We start from the raw sequence: 21,024 nt of genomic DNA, 5'->3' as shown, positions 1-21,024 counted from the left end.
ATGGAACACTTTTTTTAAGAGTGTATAGAACCTTTTAGGGGTTCCAAATACGTAGCACTGATAGAACCTTTTAATGTTCTATATAGAACCTTTTCTTCTAAGAGTGTATTGTGGCATATAAACATACATGCATGCATACTACAATTCGAAATACTTCACTATGCATTCTCTTCCACAAAAAATAAAAGGCTGTTTACAGTGTTTATCACAAAGTACAAGCAGTGTGCAAGTCTTCCATTCTGAATGTATACCTAGACGCCATTTATGACCACAGATGCTTCTGATTTTGGTACTTTCTGAGCCAAATGTCAATGCATATGACTTATAATCTGTATAAACCTACCTATTTTATCATATTCTGTTGTGTTCATATTCTACACTTTTAAAAAGTGTACTTTGTAACAATGTCAAATTATAACTGTAAAGAATTGTTTTAATAATCTTTTGCCATGCTTTAAAGCAGTACACTTATTTTGATGTGTTGACTAACATGAAGCACATGTAAAGTGATTAAATATTTAAATATTAAATATTTAATTTAAATATTTGATTTAATTAGAACTTAAACTGTAGTGTGTTATTTAATATTTAAAGATGATATGCTTTAAATGTACTAAATTGCAACTTCATTAATACAAATAATTGTGTAATTACAAATATATTTTAATACATAACATGCATGATGAAATTATATTTTAGCTAACCATAAATGCTTAGTACATTAAAGTAAACAGGAGTAATTATAAAATTACATATAGACTCTAAAGTTCAACTAATGGCACTTAATATACATTTAATATATTTTTATCTAATTGTAAATTTAAGTGTCCGAAAACAGCCCGTTCTCATCCAAAGATGTAATGTAACTGACGCTTTTGACCATACGTCAACATCCGACGTTTTAGGGTACCCTTTAACCCTTTATCTAACCCTAACCCTACCCCAGACCTAAACCTGGGCTATAATGTTTGTGTTGTCTTGTTTTTATTGTTATTTATGCGTTTGTTTGTAATATCAATGCATGTTTTTACCTACGTGTACTGTTGATTCATTGAATCAATGACTGTTTGATATTTCTTTTTATTTGTTTGTTTTTGTTACCGGCCTGGGGACTGCAGATGAAGTATTTGTTTACTAATTCTGGCATATTTACATGTTGCATCCTACAACAATGTCCATTAATATGCATGGTCCCTATCAAATAAACTATAAAAAAATAAATAAAAAAAAAATAAACCTACCCACTGAAAGCGCTAAAGATGACGTCTTGGGATGAGAATGTGTTGCTGAAAACCACACATTTAGTGTGCACTTAAGTATATTCTTTTAAAGTATATTATTTCCATAATAAGGACTATTTTAATAAGTATCCTTCACATTTCACAAGAGAAAGTTGCATTGTAGAAACGTAAGAGGGCTGAGACGTGATTGGACAGCTGACTTACTTGGCCCGTCCCATTCGTCTGCTGTCAGTGGGCTGGACTGGACTCTCTCTTCTTGTCCATCACTGTCTTGTTGTTCTACCTTTAAACTCTCGCCCATTTCACCTGTAAAAAAGACATCAGGGCTTAGCTGTATGTGAACAAACGGCTAAATCGTAGCACAATCACTAAACCGGACGGAGACGGCCGGATCTGGCTCTCGCGCCGGCAGCAGCTGTTCGTTTTCTTTCATTTAAAACCCTTATTCCTTGTAATTCCAATGTGCATTTTCTCATTTTGGATTCTTTCAAGTGTCTGCTGTGGGATTTTATGCTCATTTCTTTGGAGAGAATTGAAAAGCGACAGAGAGCAAGTCCCTGGACCCACCTTGATCACAGACTCGCTGCCTGTGTTAAGCCCTGTGACGAAACTTATTGGAAATGTTTAATTACAGTGTTGGGAAAGAAATTAAGCTACAAGATGATTCCTTAATTAAGCTGTGATTAAGGATTTTCTGCCTTTGGCTCTGACACCACGGGCAAAGTACTATTTAACACCGTCACAGGCAAGAGAAGTTAACTCCAAGAACAGGCCTATTTACCTCAGATCCTCACACACACACACACACAGAGGGAATCAGTCCATGTCCTCAGCAAGACAGGAATGGATAAAACCTTATGATCTTAAAACTCAGCCAAGTATTAAACCTTCTTGAGGAGACAAGACAGCCACTTAAAGGGATAGTTCACTTTGAAATTAATTTTTGATATGTTTTATCTTACCTCAAGGGCATCCAAGATGTAGGTGTCTTTGTTTCCACAGTATTTTCAATTTCGATATTTTTAGGTCAAACCGTTCGTGTCTATCAGTCATATAATGGAGGTCTATGGTCACCACCTCAAAGAGCATGCACAGAGAAGTCCAAATTAAACATGATTTAATGACTCATAAATGTAAGTACACACTGATGGCCTAAGACACGAAACGAGCGGTTTGTGTGAAAAAAACGAACAGTATTTATATCATTTTTACCTCTTGTAGTCACAGCCACGTCCAAGTGATCTGCTTTGTGGCTGTGGTTACAAGAGGTAAAAACGATATACTGTTCGTTTTCTCACACAAACCGCTCGTTTTGTGTTTCAGGCCATCAATGTGTACTTACTTTCATGAGTTATTGAATTTAGACTTCTCTGTGCATGCTCTTTGAGGTGGTGACCATAGACCTCCATTATATGACTGACAGACAAGAACGGTTTGACCTAAAAATATCAAAATTGAAAATACTGTGGAAACAAAGACACCTACATCTTGGATGCCCTTGAGGTAAGATAAAACATATCAAAAATTAATTTCAAAGTGAATTATCCCTTTAAAAGCTGGTGTGAGTTCAGATAAGGGGGTTTTAATGTATTTAGACAAATTAAAAGTAAAAAAAATAGCAATTTATTAACAAAAACTATCACTCTTAGAAAAAAGGGTTCTATATATATGCAGCATAGGGTTCTTTACTCAACTGCAAAGAACCTTTTATGCAAATAAATGATGATAATGAACTGAAAGAACACTTTTGGCACAGAGGTTCTTTATAGGCTATTATTCAGTCATATATTACATTATTCTGCAACATTTTGGAGTTGTAATTAAATTATTGTTTATTAAACTATTGTAGTAACTTAGTATCACATTTTAATCATGCTGATTTTTGGAGGATAAAAACTAAAATGGCACTCTTCATGTGATATTGATTAATTAACATTTTTTAACCCCCATATCTTGAATTTTGTGATCATTCACATGCATTGCATTTTAGGGGTTCCAAATACGTAGTGTTTTAGAACCTTTTAAGGTTCTATATAGAACCTTTTCTTCTAAGAGTGTATGGTTAAAATAAGAGCCAATAGGATTTTTGGAAATAGAAGAGTAGGTGCACACCTAAACTGGAAACATGAAATTTCTATTTTTGACATTTTCATAACTGTTGATTGTTCTATTATAGAACTTAGCACGTGTAATGAACTGAACTGACGTTTTTGCATATTTATTTATTGGTGCTCGAGTAATTAATATGCATTCCTGCAGTCCTGAGGAAATCACACACGCTAAATCTGAATTTCATCAGGTATAGGTGTCATGATCTATACTTTTACTTTTGACATCTCCATTATACGGTTCACAGATTCAAAAAACAATTATGTGATCAAGTTTGGAAGAGAAAACGATAAATATTCAAAAATGTCAATTGAAAATGAAAAAGAAAATGAAAAAGAATTGCCCCTCTTCCTTTTCAACAAGAACAAAAGGAAAACCGCCACACATCGTTCAGCCAATTTTTCCAGCAACAAAAAAAAAAAAAAGCGAAAGTGATTGTTCTTTTGAAGATTGCATGCTCGAAGGCAAAGCAGGTAGTTTACGCAGTTCACTTTGCCGTCGCAAACTTTTGGACGTTGGGGATAGCGAGACAGGCATTTCAAAGAGAAGATTCATCATTTACAAATAGAAAAGCATAACGTTAGGACGCTGAGTGAATTTCAAATGTCTCGGGGGGGGGGTCTCTGAATTATCCCGTTGTGACGGTGAGGTGTGGCCGGCAGAAACGCCTGTAATTGAATTTCAGTTCAAAGAGATGATGCTATTAGCTGGAGTTTGATGGTGGAAGCCTGCAGCAAATACCAGCAACTCTGTTGTTATTTACTATGACCAATAACCCTGTTAGTAACATATACAGTAGGTCTTCCCTCAAAATGCCAGATTTCTTCAATCTTCTCTTTCATATTCAAATTCAATTTCAGCACAAAACCAAACACTGCTTTGAGCTAAAGGGGTGGTGGGAAGGTGCGCAAATATTGTGTGTTCTAAAAAAGCTCTGATACTTCTAACATTTAACAGAGGATTGTGGAATACAATATGAAATATACAATATATATATATATATATTTATATTGTATTCCACAATCCTCTGTTAAATGTTAGAAGTATCAGAGCTTTTTTAGAACACACAAGATTTAGAACACACAATATTTGCTATTGGATTATAGTTGCTGGGTTGTTTTAACCCAACTTTGGGTCAAATATGGACAAACCCATATACGATGGGTTAAAAATGTAATTTAAAAATGTAACCCAGTGGCTGGGTTTGTCCATATTTGACCCAAAGTTGGGTTAAAACAACCCAGCATTTTTTAGAGATGTCTGTTTAGTTTACGTATAAAAATAAGCAAATAGATTTAAAATTATCCACACAATTTCATAGAACTATATTTGTATTGTAGCAGACTTCCAATCAGATAATAAACACAAAACATAAACATCCACATAACTTTATTTTACAGTGTCCTTGTTACATGTAGCTATAAATTATGAAAAATTACATCATGAAACTAACCCTAAACCAAACCCTCATCCTAACCCTTGCCCTATAATAAGGATGTAGTTAATTGTAGAAGTGTAACCAGATATAGCTGAGCTATTAAAAGCAAGCTCTGGGCAAAGTCTCTTTGTAATGGGAAATGAGCTCACCATTCTTTAAGTGATCTCCGTCTTTAGAGATGATGTTCTCTGGGTCAGAGAGGTCGTCTTCTTTCGATATCTCCTTCTCACACACTTTCTCTTCAGACTCTGTCTCAAGCCCATTTTCAAGCATTCCTGTCAAATAATGGACAAACAAATGTGCAACTTTAACACCTTTGTCCTAAATTCCATGTTAATCGCATGAAATGAAAATGTATTGTAGTTTAAATTTATATTAAATGCAATTTTACTTAACGAAGTAGTTCACTTTTTAAAAAAAAAAACTTTTGCTGATAATTTACTCACCCCCACGTCATCCAAGATGTCCACGTCTTTCTTTCTTCAGTCGAAAAGAAATTAAGGTGTTTGATGAAAACATTCCAGGATTTTCTCCATATAATGGACTTCAATGGGGTCCAAACGGTTCAAGGTCCAAATGAGAGTTTCAGTGCAGCTTCAAAGGGCTTTAAACGACACCAGACGATGAATAAGGGTCTTATCTAGGACCCAAAAGATTTGTTCATTTTGATGAACGAGTTCAAACAGGAGAGTCACGAACGCTCATCACAGAACAGAGCAAGGCGAGCATTTGGGCTTATAAAACTAAAACTTTGTTATTTATTAATTAAATAAGCGATCGTTTCGCTTGATTCATCGTCTGGAATCGTTTAAAGCCCTTTGAAGCTGCACTGAAACTCTCATTTTGACCTTGAACTGTTTGGTTCCCATTGAAGTCCATTATATGGAGAAAATCCTGGAATGTTTTCATCAAAAACCTTCATTTCCTTTCGACTGAAGAAAGAAAGACATGGACATCTTGGATGACATGAGGGTAAGTAAATTATCAGCAAAGGTTTTTTAAAAGTGAACTAAGTAGGATTCAAGTACATCTTTAATTGTATCATAATTACTTCAGTAGTCATCGAAATGATTAAATGGCATTAATGGTAAAAACTAAAATGACTTGGATGTCATTTCTATTGCAATGCCTATATATTTATACACTAATTACACATTTGTAATGATGATGTTGCAATTTATTTGATTGTAATTTATTAACTTTAAATCTAATAATAAATAACACATTGCAGTTATAATTATAAGTACTTTACATTTGCTTTAGTATGTCAGTCAACACATTAAAATAAAAAATGAATGTACTTCTTTCATTTTTATTAAAACAATGATTTCAAATGTACTTTATAACATTTTTACAAAGTGTACTTGAGAGTCAAAGGCTGCATCCGAAATAGCTTAGAAGTATGTCCGAATTCATTACTTTTTCAAACCTGTATGTGATTTCGTCTTCCATAGTCAAGTATTTCATTAATATTCTATCATCTGAATCAAAGTAAGTCTGATCTTTAAAGAAGCACAGTACACATCTCTTCAACACAAGCAACACGACATCATGTCCATCAAACACTGCAGGATGCAAACGCCACTAAGAAGTCATAAATCATGTGCACCTTGCAAAATACGACAGTTTATCTCTTGTAATGTTTTTGCACCTTTTATAAGTATAAATGAAGACAACTGCAAAGTGTTGCAACACAAGCAGCGTCAACACAGGAACAGATCCAAAGCCTAAGGTTACGTCTGCTCCGAGATAACTTGTTCACGCAAGCCGCAGCATTGAAGGTATAGCACATTTTCTTATTAATTTGCCTTATCAGTGGGTACAATGTTGATTTTTCATTTGCTTGCCATGCCTTTGGGTGGTACACCCGTGCAATCACAAAGTTCATTTTTCTCTGTTTGATTAATTTCTTTCCTCTGTCAAAAAAAAAGACATAGGCAACATTCTATCAAGAGAGTCCCTTTCCCTTCCAGCTGCACCTACTTTGATATTTGCATATATTTTTTTCATCAATCGGAGGGCATGAGGAGTAACACCCACCTGAAAGAAATGAATCAAAAGCGTTTTTCACCTTTGATATTAAAATATTCTGGCTTCCATGTTTACAGGGGTGAAAACTGTACATTCGGTGAGAGAGTCTCTGTGTGCAAATGAGCTTTTTTTTATTCTAAAACATGTTAAAGGTTTTCATTTAGGGTTAGGTTTTTAGTAAAGTGTCTGTGAGAGAGACAGAGAGCTGTGATGTTGTGATCTGGGTGAGTAAACCCTTTCTTTTCATTAGCTTTATGAATGGCCCTTCTGTAGGAGGGCAGAAGTGACTGTGTGTATGAAAGGAATCAAGACACACACGCAATGAAAGGAGACGTGCTGAACAAGGTTGTAGCAAAAACAAAAATGTTCAGCCTTCCCCATTGGACAATGTTATTGCTCAGTATAAAAAGATTCCTTTGGAGTAAATAAAAGTGCACAGCAGATGATTTAATCTTTGAATAATTTATTGGCAAATCTTTAACATAGTACTACACTGTAAAAAACAATAAGTAACATTTACTTAATTTTTTCAAGGCAAGTTTTTTGGCACGGATATTTTTGGGTAAATTTCACACGTATAATTAAGTAAACTATACTTAACTAAGTTAAGTGAAAGTAACATAAGAAATTATGTAATTTTGATTTAGCTAATTAAAGATTAAGTAATATCTATTCTATTTAATTGAATCTTTCTTAATACAACATTGCATTAGACCACACTGTTTAAGTAATCAATACTTTCAGTGTGTCTCATCATGTCTTTACTTTTGATATAGCATGTGTGAATGCAGACCTCAATAGACAATACACAATGACGGTAACATTGATAGATCGTTTTTGTGTTTGAATGTGTCATTTTAAATATAAAATGAACTCCAAATGTCACAAAATGGCAAATTACTAATCCTAATAACCACAGTAATGATAAAATAGTGTAAATACAGCTGGAAAACAGTGAAAAATCAACCTCATTAATCATTCATGGCCCAGTGCATGATGGGAACACCAGTATCAGAAAAGTTGAGAGTAATTTTACTTAATTTTATAATGTTGATATTTACGCTTTCATTTCTACACGATTGAATTGAGTTTTACTATAGAATTTACTTTTTTTTAAATTCATGCCTGAACTAACATTTTTCATGTAAATTACATTGTTTTTTTCTGTAGTATTTATTTCACCACAAAATCATTTTTATCAGTGTAGGTGAAACTATATATATATATTGGATAGACTGTTTTACAGTTATACAGCTTATAGATTTTCAAGGTAAATAATAAACAATAATATCATTCAGTGCAAACCCTAACGGTCAAAATAATTAATCGGTTTGAGTAGGACGAACTTAAATTCAACGAATTAGTTCAGTCAAATTAATTTTTATGAGTATTTAGCACTTTCTTTTTCTTTCAAGTTCACAGAACTGATATATTTTAAGTGAACTGAACTGTTTCATTGTTTTGAGTTTTATGAAATTATTTATTTTAATTTAGACGAACTTAAGTTTAACTGAAACGGCTGGGATATCTATTTCCCAGCATGCTTTGCCGATGGCACTCGAAAGAGAGTGTAAATGCTAAAATTAAGTGCAGTGTAAGATTAATGTTAAGTGCGAGATTTAGTAGTGATTAATGTTTTGTTATGCTAATTTAGAAGAATTTCTATTAATGTTGGCTTTACAGTTACCATCATGGTGTCAAGTGGTGCATTCAGCTTGATTTGAGAGCAAATTATCCCATTACGCTCATACAGCAAATGCTTATAACATACTGTTTCTAATATGTTAGCATTTACTACGTCAGCAGATTCGCTTTTAAAGCTAACTAAGTTTATATTATTAAAAGTGATTTGAGTTCTGCCAACTTTTTCGGATTTACAGTGATACTTCATAGATTTAAGTTATAGGAACTAATTAGTGCTATTAACTTTATTTACCCAATTCATCTTAACAATAAGTTATTGAGTTACTTGGAAACAAATCAAATATTTTTTTATGATTAAATTGTTTGAGTTAATAAACTTAAATGATTTAAGGCAATCGGTTTCCTCAAACGGTTTGAGTTGAACTAACTCATCAAACTGTGATTTGCATTGTTTCATGGAGATTATCACCACATCACAGTATCTTTTTATGAACTGATCCCATGACTGTAAGTTCCCGTAATTGGAATTGTGAATAAATCTGAGTAACATTTATATAGATGTATACACTCTAAAAATGCTGGGTTGTTTTAACCCATCTTTGGGTCAAATATGGACAAACCCAGCCATTGGGTTAAACGTTTTAACTACATTTTTAACCCAACATTTGGGTTTGTCCATATTTGACCCAAAGTTGGGTTAAAACAACCCAGCATTTTTAGAGTGTAGATATTATATATTGCATCTGTGAATTTTTCTTCCAACGAGTACCTCGAAAAAAACCCCAGATCTTTCAGATTTGATATTTCTAATTTGAGAATGTGTGTTTACTGACTAATTTCTGCAATAATGCACAATTCAGAATGTTCAATAAATAATGAGCTTGGAAATTGACACTTAATTGGTGCCAAAAAGAAAGGCTGAGAAAGTTGATTACAGTTTAAATGGAGATTGTTTTTTTGGCATAACATGCACTGACAACCAAAAATAAGACTATAAAGAAATATGAAGGAAGTAAATGAGGTGCATTTTTTTATGTTGACTTTAAATTGATCAAAAAGGTCACTTTTTAAGCGCTCATGCTGCTTGCACGAAACACTTCATCTAAAACACACACACACACACAAAGCAGAAAACACACTAAGTGAAATATGCAAGTATGCGGGCATGATCTGAGTGACTGCTAATTTCATGCTTGGATTTGCTGCTCGCCTGCGATGTTGGAGGCGTGTGTTTGCATGGTGATAGCGGCCCGGCTCTGTATCAGCTGGCTTCAGTGTAGAGCCATGCTGCCCCGTCGCACACCGCAGCCAAAAGCAGGACGCTCTCCAGCGCTCTAATTACACCTGAGCTAATTCAATCTGACAGCAGCGAGCCGCATGGAAATCAGCCTTCTTTTCCTCCTCACTTCAGCCTGTTCTAGTATTTTCCAGTATAGTTTGTACATCTGGCCAAAGATTGATGAGTTAAAATGTTGCACGAGACAAATTTTCCTGCGTTCGTCAAAATATGCAGAATGCAACAGTTTCCCACAATGCAATGCACTTAACTTGACCTTTTCCAGTTTGATGAATTAATCAAACAATGACAGTATACTTTGTGTAAATTTTTTTTTTGCATATTAGTATACGGATTGCATCACGATCACACCACTTTCACTGTGTATGGCAAACATGGCCAAAAACTGTCCTGGCCCTATCTGCAATTTTTAAATACACACTGTAAAAAAATATTGATGGTTTAACTTAAAAAAGTAAGTAACCTGGTTGCCTTAAAATTAAGTTGATTGAACTGGAAAAAGTGAGTTAATACAATGAAGGAGATTAATTTAACCATCAGAAACTCAAAATTATATGTTATCTGAACTAAATAAATTATTTAAGTTGAATTGACAAAAGAAAAATGTTGTGATTACTACACTGTAAAAAAATATTGTTGGTTTAACTTAAAAAAAAGTAAGTAACCTGGTTGCCTTAAAATTTTAAGTTGATTGAACTGGAAAAAGTGAGTTAATACAATGAAGGAAACTCAAAATAATAAGTTATCTCACCTAAATAAATTATTATTAAATTGATTTGACCAAAGAAAATATGTTGTGATAACAAATCTTGAAAATATTTTTTACACTGCAGTTTGCTTTAAGAAAAACAGAAGACAAAAACTAAGAGGCATCATATGCATGCTTTCCAAATAAATGACCAAAATAACATTTCCAAATAAAATCAAATTTTGCATGCCTTCCTCTGTGTGAATGTCAGATTTGAATTCCTCCTCCTAAACATCGGCACAACATCAAACAAACAGTTGTGGCCGTCTGCCACTGTATTGCATGCCCGATCACCTCACGGCGTAACATCTCATTCTCAGTCGTTCTCCCGGGTGAAGGAGTAGATGGGCCAGAGAGATGTAGAGAATGGAAATAAAAGGAGAAGGAAAGGGTTCAAAAAAGTTGTAAGCCATGTAGTAGAACATCGACTTGAACCTCCAGAAGACCTTTGTTATGAACGCAGTATGTGTGGTATTTGTGGGTTGTGTGTTGGAGTTAGAGCGAGTGACATCATTATTGACTCAGGAGTTACACCTGTGTGTGTTGGAGCTTATGCCGGCAGTTCTCTCCCATCCTCGTGCCGTTTGTGTCTTCACTCTTGAAATGGTTCTATTTAGAACTAGAAATGGTTCCATCCCCCGCTTCATATATGGAACTTCAAAATGGTTCTATATAGAACCATTTTTTTTGGTAAAAGGTTCTATTGGCCAAGTACGGAACCCCAGGGTTCTACAGTATATAGAACCATTTTTTTTGGTAAAAGGTTCTATTGGCCAAGTACGGAACCCCAGGGTTCTATATAGAACCCAGAGGAACCCTTTTTTAAGAGTGTATAGAACCTTTTAGGGGTTCCAAATACGTAGCACTGATAGAACCTTTTAAGGTTCTATATAGAACCTTTTCTTCTAAGAGTGTTGGATTCCGGTGTTTGTTTGCTTTCCGTCTCATTTAATTATTCTTACTTTGAGAAACGTCTCCTTCTTTGTCGCGGCTTGCGAGCATTTGATGCAAATAATAAAATTAGGCTGAGATAGATATGAGTACAGTATTTACACTTTGGTGAACTGTTGCATATCTGGCCATGTGTTCATGTTGTACCCTTGTGAAAAAAAAAGTGTGCTTGTGTTGTACTTTAAATCTTAAAAGTTTTTTTTTAAAAACTGTACTTGTACATGATAAGATATTAATGAAAATAAAGACTACTTGAGTCTATTTAAAGAATCCACTTTCATGACTACGTTTTAAAAAGTGCACTTTGTAATCATGTCAAATTAAAAGTTTCACTTTAAAATTCAAATTATTTGAAATGTATATAAGAAGTACGCTTATTTTGATGTGTTGACAAACATACTAAAGTGCATGCAAAGTTCTTGGTTTTAATTTAACTGTTGTTGGTTATTCAATATTACGTTTGAAATGTAATAAATTGCAACTTCGTTGTAAATGTGTAATTCGAAATTTAAATACACACAGAAGCTTCAATAGAAACGATGTTGAAATATATTTTAAAATGTTTAAAAAGTTCTTAAGTCCTACTTTGCTTTCTAAAGTAAAGCTAACTGCATTTAATATAAATGTAAACTATATGTACAGTAAATTAGTCATAATTAATTACATGTACAGTAACTGAGCCTAAACAAAACCTTACATTATGTTGTTAATTAATATTACTCAATATTTAAACGTACTGTATAATCATGAACCTAATATATTCTCTATACAGCTCAAAGCATCTCAGTGATGCACATTTTTGTTTGCTCTGTGAAGGTTAGGAACAATGAAAAATAAACCCATGACTAATCATAGATACAATAAGAACTTTTTCTTTTACAGCGATCACCATGTTCCCATAATCCCCCAACATACACATGCTCAGTTCTTCCCATGAACGGCCTTTAAATGAGATTAGATGAGCGATTAGTACACAGCCTAGAAGCATGAATAAGATTCAGATCCCATAATACACTCTCTTATCCTTGAGCTAGTATTTAAGGGAGGAGTGTGGGAACAATGGCTTGTAATACCTGACATCTGGATGGAGAAAGTGTTTGGGTTGTTTTCCCAGAAGAAAAAATCTGAGAAGCGGCAGACTTACACATAAGTCTCTATTTGATAATTGTTCATTTACTGTCTCATTATAGAGATGTTAAAGAGATCTATTTTGTAATTGATCTGTCATGATTCTGTTCATTCTAAACCACTGACATGTAATTTTCTGAAAAAATCCTTGATATAAACAGAAAAAAACAACTAATAATTAAGCTTTAACAGAATTGCAGTATCCTGGAAGCGTGCCGTGCAATCACTAATGTAATTAAAGAACTTAAAGGCCGTCACTTTATATCAACAGCTTTACAGACTCAACCCCAAAAGCACTTTGAATTATGAACTTTTAAGCGCAGTTCGCAAAAGATGCTTGCACAAACTTCAGCTATCACCTATTAGTCCCCCGGATTTGTGCCATTAGCGATTTTCCACTCCGCATTTAAAAGCATGCCATCACATTTGCTGTGGAGGTCCTGAAGTTAAAATTAGACCGCAGAGCTCTCTAATCCCAACAAACACCATATATTGTGGCACCAACAGCCACTGCACAAGCAAACATAGTTGGCTTTTGTGTAAGACGTTTAATGCCAAACACCAAATATCGTGTTTAACATATTTGTTTGGATAGACACTAATCATTCAAATGAATGCCTCCAATAAACAAACAGCTCTGACCTCTGCTGCACTTACTGTGCACATTTCTCTCTCCATATCTTAAAGGGATAGTTCACTTTGAAATAAATTTTTGATATGTTTTATCTTACCTCAAGGGCATCCAAGATGTAGGTGTCTTTGTTTCCACAGTATTTTCAATTTGGATATTTCTCGGTCAAACTGTTGTCTATCAGTCATATAATGGAGGTCTATGGTCACCACCTCAAAGAGCATGCACAGAGAAGTCCAGATTAAACATGATTTAATGACTCGTGAATGTAAGTACACATTGATGGCCTAAGACACGAAACGACCTTTACCTTTTGTAACAACGGTGATCTAAGGGCGCGGGCGCATTGTGGCTGTGATTACAAGAGGTAAAAACGATATAAATACTGTTCGTTTTCTCACACAAACCGCTCGTTTCGTGTTTTAGGCCATCAATGTGTACTTACATTTACGAGTCATTAAATCATGTTTAATTTGGACTTCTCTGTGCATGCTCTTTGAGGTGGTGACCATAGACCTCCATTATATGACTGATAGACAACAGTTTGACCGAGAAATATCAAAATTGAAAATACTGTGGAAACAAAGACACCTACATCTTGGATGCCCTTGAGGTAAGATAAAACATATCAAAAATTAATTTCAAAGTGAACTATCCCTTTATTGGTGCTTTATGTCTGTAATGTCAAATTGCAGTAATGGTATACTATCTACTTTATAACTACCACAAAGTGAAATAAAAGGACTGGAAAAAAGATCTATTTAAAAAGAAAAACTGCCTAAAATGTTTTATGTTTTCAAACTGTTAAAGGCATAATAGATTTTTTGTATCTAAAATATACACTGTTGTAAGCAAAACGTTCCCTAAAAGCCTGATGTATCAAATGTGATACAAAAAATATATCATAAACAAAATGACTTGGCAAAATTTTTTTTTTGATTTTGATTCAAGGCTTAATAAACATCTAATTTCCAAAAATATATAATTTTCTGCCATTTTTTTAATGTGTCACACTTTAAAGGGTTAATTTGGACTTCTCTGTGAATGCTCTTTAAGGTGGTGACCATAGACCTCCATTAAATGGCTGACAGACAAGAACGGTTTGACCGAAAAATATCAAAATTGAAAATACTGCTGAAACAAAGACACCTACATCTCAGATGCCCTTGGGTAAGATAAAACATATCAAAAATTATTTTCAAAGTGAACTATCCCTTTAAGCCTCGTCTGTGAAACCGGAGGATAACTCTGATCCTTTGGATGATCCTTTTTCATAGAGCCATTAACAGGATGAAAATATATAAAAGTCTCCAATGAAAGTCCTTTGATTTATGAATTAAAATAGCATAAGGAGGAGAAGATGGAGCACTTTCAATAAATGGCTGAGTGACACTTAATATGGTGAGTATTGAAGAACCGCCTTCCAAAAAGCTAAAGAAGTGAAATTATGCTTTATTTGCAGTATGATACCCTTGTTGTCAGAATGTATTGCTGATTTGACATATTGTTCAAATGCAATCTTGATCAACAGTTTTGGCAATTTCTATCTTTTCCCATTTAACTAGACAACTTGCCTACAGATGACATAAAAAGTGACAAAATGACATGCAATTGTGTAACTTGATACTTGAAGGACAAGCTCTTTAACAAATCTTAAGTACAAACACTCTAATTGAGCCGTCTTTTTGTTCCCATTCAAAAGCAACCACGAGTTTGTGCATCTGACAACAGTTATTGATTTAACATCATTGAACTCTAAAGGCTCAATGAAGGTGAGGGGAATAAAAGTGGCGTGTTCCCTTTGAACCGCTGGACCTCACTGATAGGACATCTAGCACAGCAGGGGCATCAATGATAAAGGCTCGTCAAATAAACATCTCGCTTATCTTGTTTTTGCCATCGATTCGGTCCGCCTTTTTCAGAGCTACTGTCCCAGAGGCTGCCTACAGATGCTGTTTAAGGACAGTCTTTTGTACATTTGTATTTTTTTGTATTGGTTGATTGATACATACGTTTCAATAACTGAAGCCAATTTCAAATAAATTTTATTTATATTTTATTAATATATTATATATTACTATAATATATATATTTTATAATATATAATATAATATATATTTTATAATATATTTATTTTATTAATTTTATATATATTTCAAAGAAAAACTTGTCCCACTTTATATTAAGTGCCTATATGTACTTACATCGACAAATAAGTACAATGTATACTTATTATGTTCAGGTTGTATTATAAATTGAGGAGTGATATGGGTAAGGTTAGTGTCAGATGTGGTGGCATGGGTAGGTTAAGGGGTAATGGAAGGGTCAACATTAATTACAGCTCTTATTGTATTTTCAAAATACAAGTACAATGTAAAAACATGTCTGCACACAATAAGTCCATTGCACCATCAAGTACACAGTACTTAAAGCCACTTAATATAAAGTGGGACTGAAAAAACTTTCTATTTATCAAACATTTATATTGAAAAGTGTCACAATTTCCACAAAAAATATTCAGCACAACTGGTTTCATCATTTATAATAATAAGAAATGTTTCTTGAATAGCAAATCAGCATAATAGAATTATTTCGGAAGAAATTACACTTTAAAATATATTCAAACAGAAAAAAAAAATATTAATTGAATGTTAACAATTTTTCTCAATATTCTGTTTTTAAAATGTATTTTTGATCAATGATGGAGCTTTGTGAGCATAAACGAGACTTTTAAAACATTTTAAAACTCATACCGACCCCAAACATTTGAATGGTAGCATGCACTGCTGGGTTGCGTCAACCCAAATTTGGGTAAAATGTGGACAAACCCAAATGTTGGGTTAAAAATGCAATTAAAAAAATTACAGTTGAAAGTGAAAGTTGGGTCAAAATTTGAAATGACATTTTTAACCCAACATTTGGGTTTGTCCATATTTGACCCAAATTTGGGTTAAAACAACCCAGCATTTTTTAGAGTGTATGGACGAATTATCAACCACCATGTTTCTATGCTTTTTTATTATTATTTAGGTAATAATTTATATTGTATTGCATTTGCACCATTTTTTAATAAAGTCCCTCAAGGCTGTGGATTGGTGCCCTTACACCTTTACTGTAATGCTTTAGACTACAATCCAGGTATAACTAATCACTGAGTTCAGTGCAACTAACAAAGACAAATAGTGTCTACATTCCTCCACTGTCTCCAAGTGCACGAGTTAGCCTAGTGAGCTTCAGCACTTCATAGCTCATTAGTGCTGAACAGATGCTGGGGAGAAAGTTGGCACGCAATAAGCCCTCTCTTCATATTGCACTGATCTGTGAGAGATAGCTCACCAATGAGGGATGCCTCACGCTGACAGTTGGCAGATGAAGTTAATCAAAACGGATTAAAAAAAGAATAAAGGAGAGGCAACAAATCTGACATCCTTGATGGGGTATAATAATGAAATAAATTATCATATTCTGACAGCACAAAGTTAGCGCCGACAACTCCGAATGACAGCCACCAAATAAATAATTGAAGTATTATGAACAACACTTTGACAGTTCACTGCTGCATGAGCTGAAACTAGCTTATGTGGCAAAACTTCATTAGCACTTACGCCATATTGAAATAGATAGTGATCACATTTAGTAGTTACACTGTAAAAAATATTTTCAAGATTTGTTATCACAACATATTTTCTTTTGTCAAATCAACTTTATAATAATTTATTTAGTTGAGATAACTTATCATTTCAAATTAATCTCCTTCATTGTATTAACTCACTTTTGTATTTACTCTGTATTTACTTACTTTTTTAAGTTAAACCAACAATATTTTTTTACAGTGTAGTTATCACAACATTTTTTTCTTTTGTCAAATCAACTTAAATAATTTATTTAGTTCAGATAACATATAATTTTAAGTTTCTGATGGTTAAATTAATCTCCTTCATTGTATTAACTCAATTTTTCCAGTTCAATCAACTTAAAATTTTAAGGCAACCAGGTTACTTACTTTTTTAGGTTAAACCATCAATTTTTTTTACAGTGTACAAGCAGACAGTGGCCCCATTTGGACACTCAAAAATAAAAATGTTGTCATTAATTAGTTACTCACCCGTTCGTTCATCTTCGGGAACACAAGAGAGCTTCCCGTCCCTCAATTGACGGCAATCCAACTGAAACTTTGACGCTTCATAAAGATTGTGAAAACTAAGGCATATGAATTGAACGCTTGAGTCCAAATTTTCTGAAGAAACACGATCCCTTAAAAGACTCTGTTCAACATATAAAGTGGTCGTGTCTCAATTTTGGACTAAACCGTAAAACTCACTGTAAAAAATTATCGTGATTTTATCGGTAAAAGATTTAAAAATGCTACAGTGAAAAACTGTTAATTGGTTACAGAACCTTTCCTTACTATATACGCTAAATAACTGTGATAGATCTAATAGTAAATTTAATGTAATTTTACTGTAAAATACCGTTAAATTTACACTGTGACACTTCGTATTTGATGTATTTTTGTTGAAATGACTTGTTTCTTCACAGTTTTCTTAGTCTCAGTTATGTACATTAGGGTTTTATATGACATTTAATGTTGTTAAATTAATGTTTATTGGTGTTTAATGTTTGAGTGAATGGCTGTGCAGATTTCTATATTAAGTTTCTTGTGGAATGGCTTCATGTGATGAGCTTCCATATATCATGTGACTCATCACTTCTGTGATTGTTGGTTGTCGGTGTATCACAATGGTACAAAACAGATATTAATACTTAAATTAGTCGATAATTTAACATTAAATAAGATAATAAATATGGTTTATTATGGTTATTTTAAGTTAAGACTGTAAAACCTTGTTACCGTAAAGTATTTTATATGGTAAATTTCTGGCAACCACAACTGCCGGTATTTTACCGTAAATTGAACACATTTTTTTTACATTGTACAAATTAGTTTTACGATCTCTTTATGAACCTTATGAAGCGTAAAAGTTTCAGTTGCGTATCTGTCTAGAAATCTCTCAGATTTTATAAAAAAAAAAATTTTTTGTTCTGAAGATGAACAAAAGTCGTTTGGTCAAATTGACCATTATGCCCGCTGTTACAGATTTGCAACATACCAAATTGACCCCAAATTGACCATTAATGCCCGCTGTTAAAAATTTGCAACAAACCAAATTGACCATTATGCCCGCAGTTGCAGATTTGCAACATACCAAAATTTCTATTTATTTGTTTTGCAAAAGTGAAATTGATAATCTCAACATTATTTACCATCTACTTAAAGGCAAAAACACACATAAAACATTTTTTTATATATATATATATATATAAAGCTATATAAATTCAGACGTTAAGGGGTTAATGATGGTCTGACTGTGCATTATACAGATACTGTATCAGTTTAAAAAAAAAAAAAAAAAATTATAATATGGGGGACGGATGCATTTTATTGCATTACAAACACGGCACTTTGTCACTTGGTGAAATCTACAGTTTGGCATTAAAAATGTACAAAGATAAACTGCAGAATCAGTATTTACTGTTATAAGTAGGACATTCATAGACAATAAGATAAGTTTAAGTTTGAAAGAAATGCTAGATGCTAGACGCATATAGACTCGTCGCATTCTGGCTTTTTAATCCGCTGTCATTTATTTGGCAAAGCCAACAACAATTTGGACAAATTTGCACTGCGTTTGGTCATGGAGGTGATAAAAGGTTGAAATGAACAGCTGGTACCTGAGATGCTGATCTGATAGCAGTGACGGCTACTCTCCCACCAAGACACCTTGGCCATCCAATCTCACTTCACCATCAAACTCTTATTACAATAAAACCCTAAACACCAGCAGAGGGGGAGGGCTGCATGAGAAAAAAAAAAAAAAAGATGACCCAAAATGCCCTTTTTATCTCTCCATAGGAGGAAGACAGATCCTTCAATAGGGCTAAAATAGTTGGAGAAAAGAAAATACATAATTTATCATCACCATATTATCGGAATATCCAGGCGGGCTAATAAAGAGAGTGCGGACTGACTATTCCTTGTCTTATCAGGCCAAGTGGAGGATGGGGGGAGGGATTATCAGGCTGGAACAGACTGCTGGCCTGGAATTCTAATGGTAATAATGGGGTCTCTGATGGTATATCTTCCCCAGCTTATCTAGCCCATTATCTGCCCTTATCGCCACAGTCATCGGGGCAAATTAATGGAGCTCTTTCAGTGCTCTGGCTTTATCAGCCTCACAGAGGGCACACCAGAGAATGGAATAGGCAAAATATGAAAATCCAGGGTGAATCGCCAGGGTTCAGATAATAACAGGGCAAAGTGCATTCAATTGGGAACAAAATGTAACAAAAAAGAAAAAGAGAGGAACGTCTCAACCCATAACAACCTCTTTGTCCTTTGCTATGAGCAGGTGCTCCGTACAGGTGCGGCTGCACTCTCTAGCCTACAGTCGTTGTGCTAGTGTTTCAAATCACTCCAGAAATATGTGGGACACGTCTGCAGATTGAGATATCACAACAACTGCCTTCTGTATAATGCAGACCTTGAAAAGATATGCCGGGACAGTTTCAGCACTATAAAAACTCCAGTGACTGGAAATAAATTACGTGCTTTGGAGAGCTGTGTTATTTCAAGTCTGCTTCAATTAAAAATTGAATTTCCTCCAAGTGTCAACTAAAGGTCTCCTCTCTAGTACCGAGATGCATTAACTAACAAATAGTTGCTGCAATGTCTGCCTTATTCAAAGAAGGGTCATAGCGTGCATTATTTTCACTCCAAATACAATTTATTCATTAGGCTACATTGATTTCTCAAACAATAGTTTTTTTTCTTCCTAAATAGTGTAATATACTTCTCCGTTTATTAAAAGTAATAATAATGCACTTTGTTTATACTTACACAAACATTGCATGCAGCCATTCAGACAAATCAAGAGTTGCACGCAACATGTCAAACTTTCCAAGATGTACATTTTCTATAGGCTAATATAAAAGAAGAATTCGTTTTTTAATGCATTGAAACAAAACAAGCCTTTGATTTACTGATCCACACACCTGACCGCTCCGATCAATCAATCGCTTGATCAACAATGCATATCAAATCTGTTTAAAAGAAACGTTTGTTTCAACTTTATCTGCATTAAAACTACTATAGACAACTGAGTAAAAAAGCACGCGTTGGCAAACTCACGTTTGAACTGCTTTGGGTTGCTCTGTTTCCTCCGGGACATTCCTGCTCCGCGCGCTGGACTCGAGATTAAAATTTGATACTGCGATTCATCCAAACACAGATAAACGCGCTGTGTGTAAGACTCGGGTGTGTCTGATTCCAGTGAGGGTTCGTTGGTGTCGTCGTGTAGAGGGTTAAGTTGTGTTGTGATCCGAGCGCACACTGACAGCGCAGATGAGCGCGTGTTGTGCTTTTGTTGCAGGAGGTTTGAGCGCAGCAGTGCGCCGTAGATCTGCAGCGGCACACACACACTCCACACACTCCACACACTACAGCCGAGTCACATTCACTGCACTGTAGTATTTCAAAGCTTTTTTTCGTCTTCTTCTTTCCTCTCAGGATTTTTATCAGGTCTAAATACCGTGAAATTAGAACTTTCTGGATTCATGGGAGTTTTGTTTAGTTTTAAAAAGTGTTACAGCTTTTGGTTTTGATAATCATTAATATCTTTAGAACAACACAATGAAAAAGGTCACATTAAACAGATTTAAACTGTCTGTGTTCAGAATTGCGTTGCCTACTCACTCTCAGAAAAAAGGTACAAAAGCTGTCACTGGGGCTGTACCTTTTCAAAAGGT

General features: G+C 34.3%; 1 protein-coding gene across 1 annotated transcript in view; it reads right to left on the bottom strand.

Annotated features, from left to right (window-relative positions):
* zfpm2b (zinc finger protein, FOG family member 2b) overlaps window positions 1-20,687 on the bottom strand; it is a 58,818-nt gene extending 38,131 nt beyond the window's left edge. The window contains exons 1-3 of the mRNA XM_039680441.2: window positions 20,408-20,687; window positions 4,938-5,063; window positions 1,446-1,547 (exon numbers count right to left, since the gene is read on the bottom strand). Of these exons, the coding sequence (XP_039536375.2) occupies window positions 1,446-1,547; window positions 4,938-5,063; window positions 20,408-20,447 (268 nt within the window). The 5' untranslated portion in view covers window positions 20,448-20,687. The remainder of the gene's footprint in view (window positions 1-1,445; window positions 1,548-4,937; window positions 5,064-20,407) is intronic.
* Window positions 20,688-21,024: the final 337 nt, after the last annotated feature.

The sequence above is a fragment of the Pimephales promelas genome, chromosome 18, assembly GCF_988280905.1.
Source record: "Pimephales promelas chromosome 18, fPimPro1.hap1.1, whole genome shotgun sequence".
Classification (NCBI taxonomy): Eukaryota; Metazoa; Chordata; class Actinopteri; order Cypriniformes; family Leuciscidae; genus Pimephales; species Pimephales promelas.
Note: the sequence above shows the minus strand (reverse complement) of the source record. Positions and strands in the feature narration are given on the sequence as shown.